Source organism: Megalops cyprinoides, chromosome 4 (assembly GCF_013368585.1).
Source record: "Megalops cyprinoides isolate fMegCyp1 chromosome 4, fMegCyp1.pri, whole genome shotgun sequence".
Lineage (NCBI taxonomy): Eukaryota > Metazoa > Chordata > Actinopteri > Elopiformes > Megalopidae > Megalops > Megalops cyprinoides.
In genome coordinates, this window is record NC_050586.1 from 6,332,982 (window position 1) to 6,350,072 (window position 17,091).

The 17,091-nt window shown below is 44.3% G+C and overlaps 2 protein-coding genes across 2 annotated transcripts; both read left to right on the forward strand.

Annotated features, from left to right (window-relative positions):
* Positions 1-1,798: 1,798 nt before the first annotated feature.
* On the forward strand, positions 1,799-10,019 carry LOC118776328 (calcium-binding mitochondrial carrier protein SCaMC-2-B-like). Its single transcript, XM_036526590.1, has 10 exons — positions 1,799-2,023; positions 4,255-4,381; positions 4,506-4,593; positions 5,183-5,291; positions 6,651-6,809; positions 7,648-7,800; positions 7,965-8,072; positions 8,196-8,363; positions 8,465-8,615; positions 8,901-10,019. The coding sequence occupies exons 1-10, from the start codon at positions 1,865-1,867 to the stop codon at positions 9,083-9,085; spliced, it is 1,407 nt and encodes a 468-aa protein (XP_036382483.1). The 5' UTR covers positions 1,799-1,864; the 3' UTR covers positions 9,086-10,019.
* Positions 10,020-12,052: 2,033 nt separating this feature from the next.
* On the forward strand, positions 12,053-15,935 carry LOC118776755 (probable palmitoyltransferase ZDHHC12). The gene is made up of 5 exons (XM_036527287.1): positions 12,053-12,652; positions 13,324-13,460; positions 13,550-13,642; positions 13,911-14,077; positions 14,549-15,935. The coding sequence occupies exons 1-5, from the start codon at positions 12,556-12,558 to the stop codon at positions 14,862-14,864; spliced, it is 810 nt and encodes a 269-aa protein (XP_036383180.1). The 5' UTR covers positions 12,053-12,555; the 3' UTR covers positions 14,865-15,935.
* The last annotated feature ends 1,156 nt before the right edge of the window (positions 15,936-17,091 follow it).

A 17,091-nucleotide genomic window follows, 5' to 3' on the forward strand; every position in this document is an offset into this window, starting at 1 on the left:
AGCAGGTTATTTCCCATTAGCTGTAATGTATCAGGACAGGATTCTTTCCAACTTCTGCAGCAACGCTAACAAAATCTGCAGGGAGGTAAGATTAAGAGAGAGTATAAACAATCCCTGGATTATGCAGAGTGAGATATTTTAGTGGTATCAGATTATCCTATCCCAACTAGACTATCCCAACCATCCTGTTTCTTCACCCTCTCTCTCTGTGATGCTGAAGGGATAACAGCTGGCTTCTACATCTCAGTCTTCTCATCAAAATTAAGATCAGACTTGACCCAGTCTTGAATCCCAGAAATGTGTTTTGTCTGCCAGTTATGTGTTTTACAAAGGTGAGTTTTATTTATTAAACTGCTAAAGCAAAATGGATCGTAACTGTCCCTGGAAATGCAAAATGTTGCGGACTATTTGCATCTTAATAAAGTCTAGGCCAAAGTTGGCCTCTGCCTTCTGCCCCAGACAGCAGATGTTGCTAGCCACGGTACAGAATGGGGGTGCTGAGGTAGAGCTGATTGGCACGTTCTGAAAGTCCATTAGGAAGCCAAACAGCGTCACATGCCAGGTCACCTACAGCTTTGTTTGCCCCATGATCTGTGTACAAAGACAGGGCCGTGGAGTTCAGAGGGGTCACCGCGCCATCTGAGGCATCGAGGGATCTGCCTGGCCTGCTCTCTGGAGTGATGTGACATGAATGTGCTATATTGCTACAAAACAATCCCATTGCTACAGCACTTATCCCATTTTATTTTTTCAGGAATCTTGGGTTGGAATGAGCTGATGTCAGTTTTTCATCGTACTAAAGAAAAGAACAGGGTTAGGAACTACTTGAACTAGGCGATTACGATAAATTGTAATTTTTGCACGATTCGGAACGTGCTAGGACAAATACATGTGCCAAAAGGTCAAACTGTAAACCTTTAGGAGTTCGATTCATCTGAATCTGAAAATCTTTCCTTGGAACAAGCTCATTGAATTCTTAGATACAAAGTTCCATTAATCCAGTTTGCTGAAGCTGTGTCTGGGAGCAGCGCATGCTAGTAATCCTGACGTCATTGTTTCCAACCCAAACAAATTTGCTGCGGGATTAATGTCCATTCAACAAGTCCTGTATTTCTACTACTTTGCTAGAAAAATCAGGGAAAAGACTGTACTATGCCATTTAACAGAAAATACAACCTATTGGTACAGTACCTCTGATTGTATCCCTGTCTATCCCTAAAGTATGTTGTAACATGCACTCAATTTCCCAACATTTTACATATATCTATTTACACTGTACCACTGTACCATTTACATATATATATAATATACACACACATATGCGCCATCAGTCACAACAGTACATTCAGCCATCAGAAAAAAAATCAGTATTGTCCAGTTTTTTGTAAGTTTCCTCAGAAACTGTATTACTTAATATATTTCTATATTTAGTATAGTATTACTAACTATATTTCCTCATAGTTCCTTGTGTCTTATGACGAGGTATTTTGTAACAGATTTTGTGTGTGTTTTCAGTCTCTCCTAGATTACGCTCAGCGTTAGGCCACGAAAGAGTTAAAAGACAGGCCTTTTTTTCGGTTCTTTCTCAATAATTTACGATACGCAAGACGTGTGTGGAATGTAATTGTGATTGGCTATGTTGAGACCGACGTCACGATTGATGTAAGAAAATAAATGTAGGAGCCAATGAAATGTTGTTGTTTCGTGACATGCCCCAAAAGGGGAGGGATTTTCATGGGAGGGATCCCTTTCATTAGCGTGTCCTTAAGAGGAACCGGCATTTCAGTGTGGAACCGCCAGAAAGAGCGGGCTGAATCTTTTGCGTTATTTATTTATTTATTTCTATTTAAGAACCGTTGTTAAAATGCTGTGCCTGTGCCTTTACGTGCCTGTTCCAAACTCTGATCAAACCGAATTCGAGTATTTTGAATCGAATGGACTACCATCCGAGCTGAAATCTCTCTTCAAATTGAGTTTATTTCTTCCCTCGCAAGAATTTTCAACGTATCGAAAGTGGAGGAAGGTAAGGCTGCCTTTCTATATTGCTGTACATTAATTTTAGTGTTGCTGATTAAGGTTTTGGTTAAGCTTCTAGATTTATATTAGGAAGCGGTCTCCTTCGAAATTAAGTTTTTTTTTACACATTTTTTGGCAGAACCGGCTAAGGTCAGATAGCTCGGTATTTCATGACGCCGGCAGTCATGTGGTTTTCGCTTTGTTCCGTTTCCTGTGAACGAGAAAAGATCTGATTTCCTGGTAATGAGACACCAAGCGAACCAAATTTGGTCATTTTCAGTTTCAATGTATACCCAGAAAGTTATAAATGTTCGCAGATTGTCCAGTTTTCAAATTTAATAAAATACCGATACCCACATATTAAGCAATGCAGTAGCAACGAGAACCATCTGGTCTCTCCCAGCCCGTGGCTGGAATTTCTGGAAAAAAGGATGCGTGACAGGAAAACCATATTTGGTAAAAAGGAAAAGGCTACAGAGTCATTTTCGATTCTTGGAGGAAATTTGCGAACGTACCAAGCAAAATTTAAAATATTTCAATATGTACTTTAAAAATGTGTACATTCTCTTTGGCAAATTACATTTTGGGGGAAGCAGATACGCAGCTGGCGTGTCCCATTCATATGCAAATAGACATCGAGTTAATCTATGGTAGCTAACGGGTTTCAGACGGCGTGCTGGGTACAGATGTTGCCTGTGTAGATCTACGACCAGATACCCCAGCCCCAGTTGTAACTTTAACCACTATAAAATACACCGCAAAACTGATCAGAGCTCAGTATGTACGGATATTATCAAACGAGCGGGGATTCATCCTGATTGTATAGATCGCGGTTCAGCCACCTCTTATGACCTGCATTACCTTTAGCTCGCTGAAAGATGGTTGGAGAACTATCTAGAAATGTCGCTCGAAGGTTAGGAAAATGAGATCAAAGTTAATGCAACCGGACTGTATTTAGGGAAGAGCAGATCTCATGCGCTGTCTGTCTGTTGGGACATTAAATGCTTTGATGGCGATTGCATCATAAAGTCCTAATTTTTCGCCTTTTCTGCACCACGCTGAAATGCATTTCCTTGCATCTTCACCACTGTCAGTGGACCGGGGTGGTGAGATTCACACAGGAATGCGATTGCATAACTGAGATTCCTGAATCACCAAGGCCGTTAGTTTTCCCCCTTCACACCGCGCACCCAAGGAGTACATTAACTCGTCCTTTCACGTATGTTAATCTTGAATGCCTCTGCTTGATTATCCCCGCGCATTGCAAGCGCTTGGACGCGGTTCGTAACGGGGACCGCGAGACAGACTGCGTGGCCCACATGCAGACACACGATTCCTTCTTGGCGCGGAGCCGTGTCCGCTTTACCGTTCACATGTCTCCCGGTGTGGGGTGTTAGGAGCGTATATCAGTAACCGCCAGGTGTATATTTCCGTCTGCCGAGACAGGAGATCAGAACAGTTTGGCAGAATTACTACTGTGATGTAATTTACCCCCCCCCACCACCACCACCGCACCTCCGTGGAACCTTGCGCGCACCTGGAATGCGTTATCCACCGTCAAATGCACCTGAAGGTGTAGGGGTTCTGTCCCATGCCTCCTTCCATGTGATAACCCCCCCCCCCCCACACACACACACACACACACACACCTTTTATTACCAGAGTCCAGTTACGAGCCAGTGCATCACTACCTGTCACAAAGGCCTGCGGCAGAATCATATGTGTGGCAGTGGGATCGTGTTTCCAGTTTAGGGGTTTCCTCATATTACCACGATAATGACGTTGTGCAGACGTGCAGGGTCCCAGCAGGCTGTGCTGTGCTCTTTTGGTTATGTCATCCTGGAGTGGCCTGCTGAGGGGAAACTCACCAGAGCGACGCTAATGCTGTGTCCACACACAGCACTCTCATGCCTGGTTACTGCCCAATGGCTCTAGCCTGTGTGCTCTTCACTGCTGATCTGCTGTGGATTGGTGAATAGATGGGGATGGGATGGGGGTTGTCTAAGGTGAGCTCAGGGGTAATGGAGCAGATGCTCTCCAGGCTAGAGTTACTCCTGACTTACTGGGCCCACGCATGTAGAATGCACTGGAACACACTCTCAAACTGAGTTCACCTCTGCATCCTTTTCTGGTTGTGTCAGTAGGACATGTTTCCTCAAATATAAAGAGAACTGTGTAATTTCTTTATTTCTATTGGCTGCATCCTTAAACAGATTTGTTTTTATTTTATTATTTTAGAAAATTGTGAAAAGGGAAGACGAGAACCTTGACGGGCAGCTGGACTTTGAAGAGCTTGTTCACTACCTGCGTGATCACGAGAAGCAGCTAAAGTTGGTCTTCAAGAACCAGGACGAGAAGAGCAATGGTACGAACTCCGACTTGGACGTTTTTTTGCCGCATGGTCACTGGGTTGTGACGATGTGCAGAGGTCACTTGGTATGATTATTGATACTGACTCGTGTCCACCCCCCACCCCTCTGCTGGTTCAGGTCGTGTCGATTCGCGGGAGATCATGCAGTCGCTGCAGGACCTCGGGGTGCACATCTCCGAGAAACAGGCGCAGAGGATCCTCAAAAGGTGAGCCGGGATGGGAAAGAGGCGAGGCCTTCTCCTCTCTCGCTGTGTCAGCTTTTAGCCAGCCTAACGCGCCTTCTGCTTCTGCTCAATTCCCAGCTGTGCTATACTGTCTCAGCTAGCTGGCCTGCTCTTAACAGGCATTAAATATTTAATAATCTGACACCTCTCTGAATGTCTAACATCATATCTGTGGAATGTCTGTCTGTCTGCACCTCTCCTTCAGAATTAAGGAGAGGTCTGATCTGCTCCCCTATCGCTTTGAAAGTAAGTTCCTTGCTCAGCTCTGTCTGTCATATCTTCAGCAAAAACCACCTTCTGCTTCCGTTTCTGCTGCCTTTCAATGCTTTTTAACTGACTCATTTTTCCCCCTGTCCTTACGTTCATGTCTGCACGAATACTTAAAATCTAAATTTTCCAAAAGAAACAAAGTAAGGAAATGCCTCCTGAATGATATTCTATGTTGTCCAATATTGCTGACAGGTCAAAGTCACAAACAGAAGCCCACCTTGCATATAGCATACAAGTATAAGAAGTTTTTTGTTTAAAAAAAAAAAAAACCTGAAATTGATGTTGGATTGTCTCCCCACAGCATGGAGAAGAATGGGACGATGACAATCGACTGGAACGAGTGGAGCAATCAGATTGAGCCCCCTGCGGAGAACATTCCCGAGATCATCCTGTACTGGAAGCACTCCACGGTAAGCTGGGGCCCCCGCACCCCCACATATCGGCACCCCCAGAGCCGGACGCTAACTGACCCAGGCGCTTGAGCTCTATTGAGAGTCTTAGCCACTTTAGATAGGACGCCTGAAATACAACCTTAAGGCACGAGAGAGCAGCGAGATCATTTGATCCTTTAAAAGGATCTATACTACCGCTGACGTCAATGACTGAGTCTTTGTCATTAATGGTGAAACAGATCAGGAAGGAAGGCTGGTGTGTACTTAGTATGTCATAATTCCTCTTTCCGTCACCTTTTTTTTTTTTTTTTGAGTCTGTCTGTCTGGCTGAAAGCAGACTGTTGTGCACACGTTTGACTGCAGAGAGGTCTGTCTGCCATTTAGGCCTGGTCCAATAACTTTAGCAAAGCAACGAGGGACTAAAAATACCTGTTCTCCCGAAATAGCTTTGTAGGACAGCCAGTTCTGAGACGGCAGACAGGATTTGAAATACGGCTAAAAGGTAGATCTGTGACTATTAATATGATAAATGCTCAGGGGGAGAGACAGCCACCAAACCCAAACCCCCCCCCCCCGGGCCTGGCAAGTGTCAGGGGACATTCACTCTTAAATTATTGGGGATGTACCCGTTTGCACCGCTGACAGGAACATTTATGTAACTTTTGGCAAACCTGTGGTGATGCTCTTTAATGTGACAGCTTGGCTCAGTGACTGAAACGGGTCACGAGGGGGGCTGTGAAACTCTTGTTTATCTCTGTGTGCCCCCCCACCCCATGCAGACACAGCTTGTACAGAGCCAGGGTGACTATCTTGTAGGCGTGGACACCTCCAGAGAAATGCCTTATCAGAACTGAGCAGTTCCCTGCCTATCGCTCCCTGACCCAGAAAGACGCTTGCATAATCTCTGTTCCTGCTAATGGGGCCGTGTTCTTTAACCTTACCCTTTACACATGGCTTGCATTGCATTCTAAGTCCGAGTTACATACACCTCGCATTGCTGTATAAATAGGACAGTGCCCTTTAGCTGTATACTGTGAAACTTGCGTCAAATATTAACATGCCAGTTAAAATGATGCATGCTGTGGTTGACTGTCTGCTGTCAGTCACCCAGCTCCTTGCAAAACATGCCTCCCATGGAAAGGCATATGTTTGTATGATGAATTTCCGTCTGCCATAAAGGTCAGAGTTCAGTGATCTGGCCACACTGTAAATATGTTGAAAGTTGACATGTAGAAGGCAAAGGAATAATTTCCAAGAAATGTTATTTAGTTTTTGGTGTTTCCTGAGTAAACTCATTTTTTTTCTATGAATGAAGGACTGTTTCTCGTGAAAGGAATTGCAATTTAATCTCTAATCTTACATTTTTAACCCCCCCAGATATTCGATGTTGGTGAGAATTTGATGGTGCCAGATGAGTTCACGGCAGAGGAGAGAAAGTTGGGGATGTGGTGGCGACACCTAGTGGCAGGAGGGGGAGCTGGCGCTGTGTCTCGTACCTGCACTGCCCCACTGGACCGGCTTAAAGTGCTTATGCAGGTAAGATGGCACACATCTTAGTCCACCTGCCACCTAACTGCATCCTGACATCTTTGAAGGCCCTTGCCAGCTCTATGCAGTTCAAGATGTTACCAGCATCACATCCAAACCTTGCATGTCATCCTGTCCACCAAAAGCTTTGATGAAGATAAGACTAGGATGGACTGTGGAAGTGTGTCATTTGCGTAACTTTTAGGGCCCTGAATAAACTGTTTGTGAATGAACTCTTTTGTATCCGTTTGCAGTTTCCACTGTTGCAAGAGTAATTACACAAGAGCCATAAATGAGTTAATGAGTAGATGTTCCAGAGGTGGGGTGAGGGGGGGCAGAGTTCATATGGCCAGTTTTCCCATATATTCTGTAACTGCTTAGCCAATCACTGAGAGAGGTTGCAAGCACACCTTCTGTTCTGAAATCTGATTGGAGAGTGAGCACAGATGGAGTGGCAAAGACCATATCAGTGTGTCGCTTAGACTGACGTCAATGCCGCTATTTGTCAAAGCGTGAGGGCTTTGAACCCGTCCCAAGATGGCGAAATTCGGCAAAATGTCAATTAGTAGCATTTCTCGGACAGGGTTGTAGACTTTGACCCCCCTCACCAAATGAGTCTGTGCCCACTTACCAGAATAGGTTGTCCACTTCCTTTCCATTTTAAAGGGGGAAGGGGGGGAACCCCCCAAGTTACTTGGCTTTGATAGTTAATCTACATGTGTAATCTTTATGGTCATATTCAGAATATGTAATTTGTACTATGACAATCACACTGTGATGTCACAATAGTAATGTTTAATCTTCTTCTTTTTTTTTTTTTTTTTCCCCTCTGGTCTCTCTGAATCAGGTTCACGGGTCCCGGGGCACCAACATGTGCATCATGGGAGGTTTCGCCCAGATGATTCGCGAGGGTGGGATGAGGTCGCTGTGGCGAGGGAACGGCATCAATGTCATTAAAATCGCACCCGAGTCCGCCATGAAGTTCATGGCCTACGAACAGGTACGAAAAAGGAAGACGCTGCATACAGAGTGTTGCTGTGCATTTTACTAATTCTTTTTAATAGCTACACACATGCAAGCACCTGCTTGGAAGGTCACAGTTCTAACATTCTCTGCCCCCCCCCCCCCCCCCCCCCCCCATGTGCACCAATGGCTGCCCTGCAGATCAAGCGTTTGATTGGCAGCAGTCCGGACTCGCTGGGGATCGGGGAACGGTTCGTGGCTGGCTCTCTGGCAGGAGTCATTGCACAGAGCAGCATCTACCCAATGGAGGTAAGGAGTCACTCTTCTCTGTGTCCCTGACACTGGAGGCATGATTCGGTCTGCTCTCAGTGCATTTGCAAATGGTGTTTCTGCAGGTCTTTTAAACGCGTGCGTCCATTTACCTCTCTCCAGGTGCTGAAGACCCGGCTGGCCCTGAGGAAGACCGGTCAGTACTCGGGCATCTCGGATTGCGCCGTGCAGATCTTCCGGAAGGAGGGCCTGGGGGCGTTCTACAAGGGGTACGTCCCCAACATGCTGGGCATTATCCCCTACGCTGGCATCGACTTGGCTGTGTACGAGGTGAGCGCAGAAGCCGAAACGTCTCTCGCAATGCGTGCATCTGCGTGAAGTCTCTGTGTCTGGAGAGTGTTGTAACGTTGTCTCTCCTCTTCCCTCCACAGACTCTGAAGAACTCGTGGCTGCAGCGGTACGGAAAGGACAGCGCAGACCCGGGCGTGTTCGTCCTGCTGGCCTGTGGCACCGTCTCCAGCACCTGCGGCCAGCTGGCCAGCTACCCCCTGGCCCTGGTGCGAACCCGCATGCAGGCGCAAGGTGAGAACGGCGCTCCCTCGCACACAAAGGTCACCTGCTGTGTGTGACTGAGGCAGATATGTGACAGGAGGACAGGAGCTTTTGCTCATTTTTGATTTTTGTTTCACTTTAAGAACTTTAAACAACTGGGTATAAACACTTTAAGTACATGATATTATGAGTAGTATGTTTCTTTTGTCTGTTTAATATCCCCCTCAGTCATCCATGAAAAGCCTTTAAGATCCAATAAGTGCTTCACAGCTGTTTGAACCCCCCCCCCTTACCTCTGCTGTCTTCCTCCCACAGCGACGCTGGAGGGAGCCCCCCAGATGAGCATGTCTGGACTCTTCCGGCACATTCTGAGGACAGAGGGGGCGACCGGCCTCTACAGGGGCCTGGCGCCCAACTTCATGAAGGTCATTCCTGCGGTCAGCATCAGCTACGTGGTGTACGAGAACCTGAAGATGACACTCGGTGTTCAGTCCCGATGAGGCGGCGTACGGCAGGAAGACAAAGGGACGAAAGGACTAAAGACTCTAGCGGGGGTGGGGGGGTCCCCGAAAGGGACCCATCTGGGGGGTGGGGGACTGAGGAATCTCTGGGTGCTGCGAGACCCGAGGTTTGCAAACCCGTCTCATTCTGTGAATGTCTGAAGGTGAAATAAGTACAACACTAGCCGACAAAAAGCTACCGATCAGCTCAGTGACCCTTTGAACTGGTACAAAAGGGGAGGGAGGCTTCTTTTATGAAAATGAGTTTCCATTATTTATTGATTTGTTTTAATAATCAAGGTGCATGTAGAAGCAGCCTACAGTCATCTTATTGCAATCCTGAATTGAGTGAAATAAGAGATCTCCGCCATTGTTTAATGGGTCACTGCTGGCTTCTGTCTAGAGGAGAGGAAGTCCTGTCCTAATTAGGGACCAACACTCTTTGTTTGTGATGTATGTGTATTGGGGCACAGTTTTGACATGTAGATTCTTGCCCGTTTCTGCAAGTGGGAAAACTGGCTACCATCAGTACAAGTGTGAAAGAGAATTTCTTGCCAGTTTCACCCAGCATCGGAGAACAGTCACTGCCAGTACTGAAAACGACAACCAAAACTACATTGCGTGAAGATCTCTTTGGTTTGTCTTATGTTAAATGTTTCATTTTTTTTTTTATAAATTTCAGTTCCCTTTTTGAACCCTAACGCTTTCATTCTGACTTGTTCAGTGGCTAAATGAGTGTCGTCTTCGGTTCTGGTTTATGTGGCGGTTCTATGGTTCTATGTTTCCATGCCTTTTCCCATTGAAGCGATTTAAACTTTCTCCTCAGAAGAATGTTGGGGAAGAGGAAGAGATTCTGCTGCTGATTTCATTTCCTAAATACTTGATGCATGTGGGAAGGTCTTCATTTCTGAGTGGACTTGTAGAAGAACTTGGGGGGGGGGGGGGGTGGTGGAGTGACATGTATTTTTGTGTGCTGACACCATATTTATTTTTGAAGTGGAGGTGTGAAAATGTAGAATGCGTACTGTATTAAAAAAACGCCTCCATTACTTTTTGGAGCACAGGTTTAGCAAATCCGTTTAGAATGAATTTAACTGTTAAATTCTTTGCTAATGATTAATTTTTCTGAGCATAGCAAAGAAATGCTAATGAATGAAATACCGAACGTGTATTGGCTAGATTTTCTAGTGACGTCACAGTACCTGTTAGACACTGCAGTTCTGAAGGTGTTGCACCATCAGAGTTGACTTTACCTCTAAGCTACACATCGCATTGCACTTGGCCACTCTTCCGCTGGTCTGCGACAGCGCTTGGCAGCTCTGTCGAATGAAATCTCACCCATGGTGTACCATGAGTATTTGCACCTGATTGAGCAAGCTGGACCCGTGCAACTCTCCACTTTGCTTTGAAAAGTTAAATGCCTAGTTGATGAACACTTAAGCACTTTATCTGTTTTAGCCACTTATAAATGCACAAGTCAACAAAGTAATGGAGACAAAAAGGCATTAAGACAAATGTGGGTGATAATTGCATAAGTTGGGGGGGGGGCTTTTTAAAAATGTATATTAGAATAGATTTGTATTTGTCGTTTGGTGGGGGGACGACTGCCTTTTGATTGTTCCATGCCATAAGAATTATTGTGTACCCAGAAACCACAATGTCATTTGAACAGAGAAAGTATTAATCTTGGCTGTTGCCTTACCTAATGCATGATGTCAGACACCTTGTCCTTTACTGACTGGAAATGCACAGTATTATGGGGACACTTGGGTGTATTTGTGAGTGTTTGGGGGTTTTTTTGGCACAACTCTCAGGGAAAGCGTGGTGAGATTTCTTTTACTGAAAAGTTAAATTTTACACTTCCTCTTGGAGAGACACTTTTTCAGTGAGGTAGTACCTTTTCCCCTTTGTCTGTTGATTTTGAAGCTGTTCTTATGGCTTGTGTTCTTTCATAAGATGGTTTGCCCTACCTTCAGTGCAGCCTACGTAATTGTTATTATTATGCCAAAAAAATATAAGTGGAGAATCTGAATGTTGCACGAACGAAAGATCTCTGTGTGCTTGTAAGTCTATTAAATGTTGAGCATTAAGAGCTAAGGCTTTATATAGACTGTCTTGAATGTCAAGCATTCTCTAAAATGAATGCAACTCTTCAGAACTGAATTTTTGAGCCTTACCATTTCAGGTGTCGGGCATCCAGACTCAATGCTTATGTAACATTTAAATATACAGTGTAGTCTTATTGCAGACATGCGAAGCTAGTCTCATCTTAAAAACCAGATCCTCTGTGTCATGCAATGAATCCAAATGTTTGTGTAGCAAAATGAATTGCATATTTGCAGCAAACATATATATGTAGTGTGTTTAAAAATGTACTGTGCTCTGTAGAATGTAAATGAATGAATGAATAATCTGAATGTATTTATATTAATATGGGAACAACTTTCTAATAAAAGTATTCTTTTAAAATATTGTTTTTTTGTGATGAAATAATGCATGTGGGACTAAATTCCCTTTGTATTAGTCCTTTGACAGGCCACTTGACATCCCACTGTTCTTTGAATAACAGACAGCTGTAAGCTACGGTATACTTTTAAAAACTTCATGCACAATTATGTGATGACACATTCCACAGCACTGTAGTGCATGTATGAAATAATTATTTGTAAAGGTATTCTTTACAGAGCTGTTTTAAATTAACAGTAACACAGTAATGGCCTACTGCATATTTTGGTGGCAGAGAGTAATTTCAAGAAGTTTAATCGATGTGTAACAGTTAAGTTTAAAGCAGTGAGGTTTCCATTGGGCATAATGAGCAGGCTAGGCCTATTCTGTTCTTTCCTTATACCCCCCAAAACATAAGATTCATTAAAATGATTTTATATTAATTTAAGTTAGTTTTGGGGCAGTGTCCTTCGCAAAAAAATGGGCCTACACATTTAACCAGTCATGAAGAACATGAACTTGCACTTATTTCACAGCTATGAGACGTAGGGTCAGGTTCTAGGTCAATGAAATGAGGGTAACTGGCTTACAAGCGCTTTCAAAACTTGCATCCGGAACACAACGCAAATATCTCCCTCTTGCGGTGACGCTTGGTACAGCAGGGATTGTGGCCTACAAGGTGCCAGTCCCTCACATAATGGCGGAGCTGTACAAGGAAACATAAACATGAATTCTCCATGGACTTGGAAAGAGCGAGCTAGCTGGCCACGGCGCGATGCGTGACAGATGAATGCGCCGAAAATGAACATATTGTCGAGAGAAATGGTTAAGACCTCCCAAAATCAACTACACAGTTAAATGTATCTGGAAACCAGGAAGCAAATAGCCAGAGAGGACTGAAAGCTATCCTGGTTTCTTTTCGAGCAAATCAGCGAGCTCCCCACCTTATAGCCTTGATCGCTATGTTCTGTTATAGCATTGCGTTTGACTGTTTTTTATTCACTTGATGTTTTGAGAATGCTAGGATGTTTAAAAACGTTTTCGGGTCGGGGTTTCTTGTAAGAACCGCACACGTTATCCTGACATGGGTGATAACCTTGATACTTTTCCTCCACGACACAGGTAAGTGTACCTGCGTAGGTTTCACTCACTAGCATCTATGTACGTTAAAATTGTGATCGCTAAACTAGCTGCTAGCTACTGTGCAGTGTGGCAGTTGTGACTGGCTAGATGTATCTACCGATGACAGCAAAGTTCCTGAAAAGACTGCCAGCTATCCAAGGTAACGCTAGCTACATCGCTGACACAGGACGCATAGTTAGTCTATGTCTAGTGAGACCGTTTGATCAATTGTTTGCTGGTTAACTAGCTCCATTGATAAGTAGTTAGCTATGGAGTCAGTGTTAACAAGTTTGCCACTGCTGGCCACCACAGTTTCCAAACCAACACGTTAGTAGTACGGTTACACAGTGTCGTCGTGAGTGTCACCTGCCTTGTCAGCCGCCAGATAGCTTCATAGCTAGAATGTTTGACAGTGAGCTATCAGCATGTGCTGTTAGCCGCCTTGCTAGTTCATCGAGGAGCTAGCAAGCCGGGTAAACACTGGGCGACCAGCGTGTTGCTAATCACAGTTGCAGTGCTATAGCTCCCCAGCTAGCCCAACACCCTTAAAATTTCTATGGCATTACCGATGCCTTGTGGGCGCACGCTTTGCGCACCGGTATCTGTGTGGCGGAATGAGCAACAGTAAAGCCTGACGCTAACGACAGCGCCCTCGCTGCGTCGTGCTGCAGATCTGCGGAAGCAGGAGGAGAGCGGCGATCTGGTGCAGCCCGTCCTGTTCGTCCTGTTAGTGCTGGTGTCCGTGCTTCTGTATTTCGCCGTCTCCCTCATGGACCCCGGCTTTGTCCTCTCTGACACCGACGCCAAGGTCAGTCAAAAAACTTCACCGCGTAAAAATATCCAAATGCGAACGGCTGGTTTGCTGAAACTCATACTGTTGCTCCCTGCGTGTTTCAGTTCACGCTTGGAGTTAGTGAGGAAGAGCAAGAGATGATCCCTCAGACGTCCAAACCGCTACGCCAGCGCCGCTGTGGCTACTGTCTGTTGCAGGTACTGAGTCATTGGTGGAGAGTGATGCATTTAAGGTGTAGATGCAAAGCAGTGGAAAGAGGGTTTCTGTCCTGTGGTGGCTAAGGGAGCGCTGACATACCTCTAAAATACAGCAGCATCTCAGCTTGCATAAAAAAAGTTTGCTTTAGTCATGCATCTCCAGATGTATCACCCCAAGCACTACAACTAGCCCATGGTAGTACTCATGAAAAGGTATTCTGGTGGCTGATGTCTTCAGCTTTGCTGCGATGCCTTCTTTCCCGAGCAGCAGCCAATGAGAGCCAAGCACTGCCAGGCGTGCAAGCACTGCGTGCGCCGCTATGACCACCACTGTCCCTGGATCGAGAACTGCGTGGGCGAGCGCAACCACCGCTGGTTCGTCCTCTACCTGGGCGTCCAGCTGCTGACTCTTCTCTGGGGATTCCACATGGCCTGGTGAGTGCAGGTCGGAGCCAGTCAGGCACGTTTAAGAAAGTAGTTGTGAATTAATCTTTTTTTAAGTGTTTTGGCCTTATGTTGTATTGTGCTCTATTTGTGCTGGAATTTGCTCTGGATAAGAGCATCTGCTAAATGCATGTACTGTAATGTAATGGTTAAAACATGCTGAATCTTTATTATGTAGGCATGTACATTTGAGTACCGGGCCAGAAAACTACAGGTCCTTGCACAGTCCTTCAGAGGATTATCAAGCTGTTTAAAAATCTTGTTTAATGAATGCACATGCACAGCATGTCTGGATTTTAACATTAACTTTCATTAGGGGATGCAAGTCAGGTTTCAGTTACTCTTCCCATATTAACCAAATTTAATTACAGTTGACAGTTGACTTGACAAGGTTTATAAAATCAAGTTTAAAAATCTGTTAAATGTTTCTCGCTAATCTTATTCTCCTTCTTTGCCTGATAGGTCAGGGTTCAGCTACGCCCCCACCTGGGAACTGTGGCTGCGTCAGAACGGCTTCCTGTTGGCTGCCTTCTCCGTGGTGGGCGTGTTCTTGGTGGTGGTGGTACTGCTCCTGGGTTCCCACCTGTACCTGGTCTCCTTCAACACCACCACCTGGGAGTTTATGTCACGCCACCGGATCTCCTACCTCAAGCACTGTGGCGGGGACGAGAACCCCTTCGACCAGGGCATGCTCCGCAACCTCTGGGGCTTCTTCTGTGTCTGCCGAACCGTTGTCTGGGAGCAGGTGTACTTCCGAGAGGCCAGTGACCCTGTCTAGCCCCCAGAGGTCTGCCCCTCTCCCCCCTCCCATTCCTCAGGTTTATCTGTTTCCTCGCCTCTTCCTGTTGGTCTTTTGGACAGAGGTCGGGTGTCTTCTCCATGTCTGAAGGCAGTCTTGCCTGGCCTGGGTAAGCCAGAAGCGTCAGCTGCAGCAGCGATGATCAAGCAGGGTGATTCTGTGGTGTTCTGGGTTTAAATGTGCTGAGGCTGCGTGGGTGTGCCTGTTGTGTGGGTGGGAAGGAAATGAAAGGATAGAGTCTTCCATTGCTGCTGCTCTGAGATCAAGAGTGAAATGTAGAGATGTTGTGAGAAAAGGACAGAGGGGCTCACAGGATGAGGGCCAGCTTTCATGTGTGATTATGAGGTAAGAAGAGCATGTGTTGAAAGATTGTAAAGAAAGTTGAAGGGGGGACCGTTTTCAGGTGTCTGTCTTGTGGCGTGGTAGAGATAAACTCCAGGTCAGACATACTCCTGTACTCTCTCAGTGTTTTGGTCTGCCAGACCTCTCTGAAGACCATCACTAAAGTTGTAACCTCCTGTAAGACCTAAGCACCAGTGTTTCTCAGTAAAAGTTCAAGGGGACACAGTGTGTGTGCAGGACTATGTTAGAGTTATACTAATCTGCATTGGGGACTATTTAATCCTAGTTTGACTCTAAAGAGATTGAACACTGTGTTTGTTCATTTCTTTAATCCTTTATAGACCAACAGGCTAATTATAAACTAATGATAAATGAAATTATAGAGTCCAGTGGGATCTCTGTATCAGGTATACTTTTATGTGCAATTCAGACATGCCTGGTTGCAGTGTCCTTCCTTTAGTCTGTCCTAGATAATTAGTTGGTTGGTGGGCTCATCACAAATGTGATTATTACAGTTGGAAGGTGATTAAATGGTTTTCTTGACTGTGATGTTGTTTTTGAAGACTGAGTGGAGATGAACTGAGAACAAATCTCACCATGACTGTTTTTGAAAGACCCAAGTAGGTAGAACTGAAAATGGGTGAGTTTAATATAAATAGCTGTCGCTTATCCCACAGTGCATTTAAAACAAGGTATCAAAAATTATTTTTATCATTAGGATTTACGTCCTGGATGCATCAGTTTTTTTTTCCCCACAAATTCTTCCTTTAATATTTTGCAACATGAACAATGTATTTGCATACTAGTTTTTTGAGAGAAATAGGATATATAATAGGAACGCTTTATTGATCAGACTAACAAGATCAAAATCATTTTCCCTGCATAGCTTAATGGTTAATTTTGTTTTGTGCAATATCGATAATATGGGAGCACATGTGAGAGAATAAATGTAACAAGCAATACTGGTGGTAATATTTCTTCAGACTACTGAAGCACAGAAGATCAGTTTTGTTTAGAGATTTTCTTTGCGTTTCTTTGGAATTTAATGGTGTCTGAAGTGATTATGTTTACATATGACTTATTCAGTTTTCTGAATTGATTTTTAAGCAGCGTAAACAGTTACTGAACAAAGCAGTTATGCAATCTTTTTTTAAAGTGTTGTACAATCATTAAAATTGAGTTAAAGTGATGTTGTGACGTTCCAAATCTGTTAAAAAAAAAGAAAATGCATTTACAGCACACAAAAATCCCAGCTTTAGTGAGAAAGATATTTATTAAGATTTATGTAGACACATGAGGGATAGAATAAAACAATCTCACCTATAGGCATAGATACTGGCATGTTTTTGTCTTTTTTTCACAGTATAAATTACTTCAGTAGTAAACCACATACATATACAGACAATGTAACACATTGATTGGCAGCAACATTTCCAGTGATTTCAAGGGAATGCAAAAAATAAACTCCACATACAGTAGCTTCTCTGTGGAACTTAAGTCTTGGAAGACTGTCGTGATTGCATTCAGGCAAGTATAAGACACAGTTCAGAAATCATGACCCACAAGCTATATGGCCGATTTGTAACTGTGCAAACAGCATTTACAAATCAAAGAAATAGGCTCTTCCAGAAAGAGAGATTTAAACAAAACCTACCTCAGTAAGTTACATGTTAACTGATACATCACAGTTTTGTCTCAGGTCAGGCTTTTAACTAAGTTTATATTCTTTAGTGTTGGTTATTACAGCTATTAATATATCAGTTTTATCCTCCTGCTAACATAGCACTCATACACTCATACCGCAACTGAGGCACTTCTCAAAATTGAAGTTACACAGAAACTTATTACAACACTAGGGAAAGTT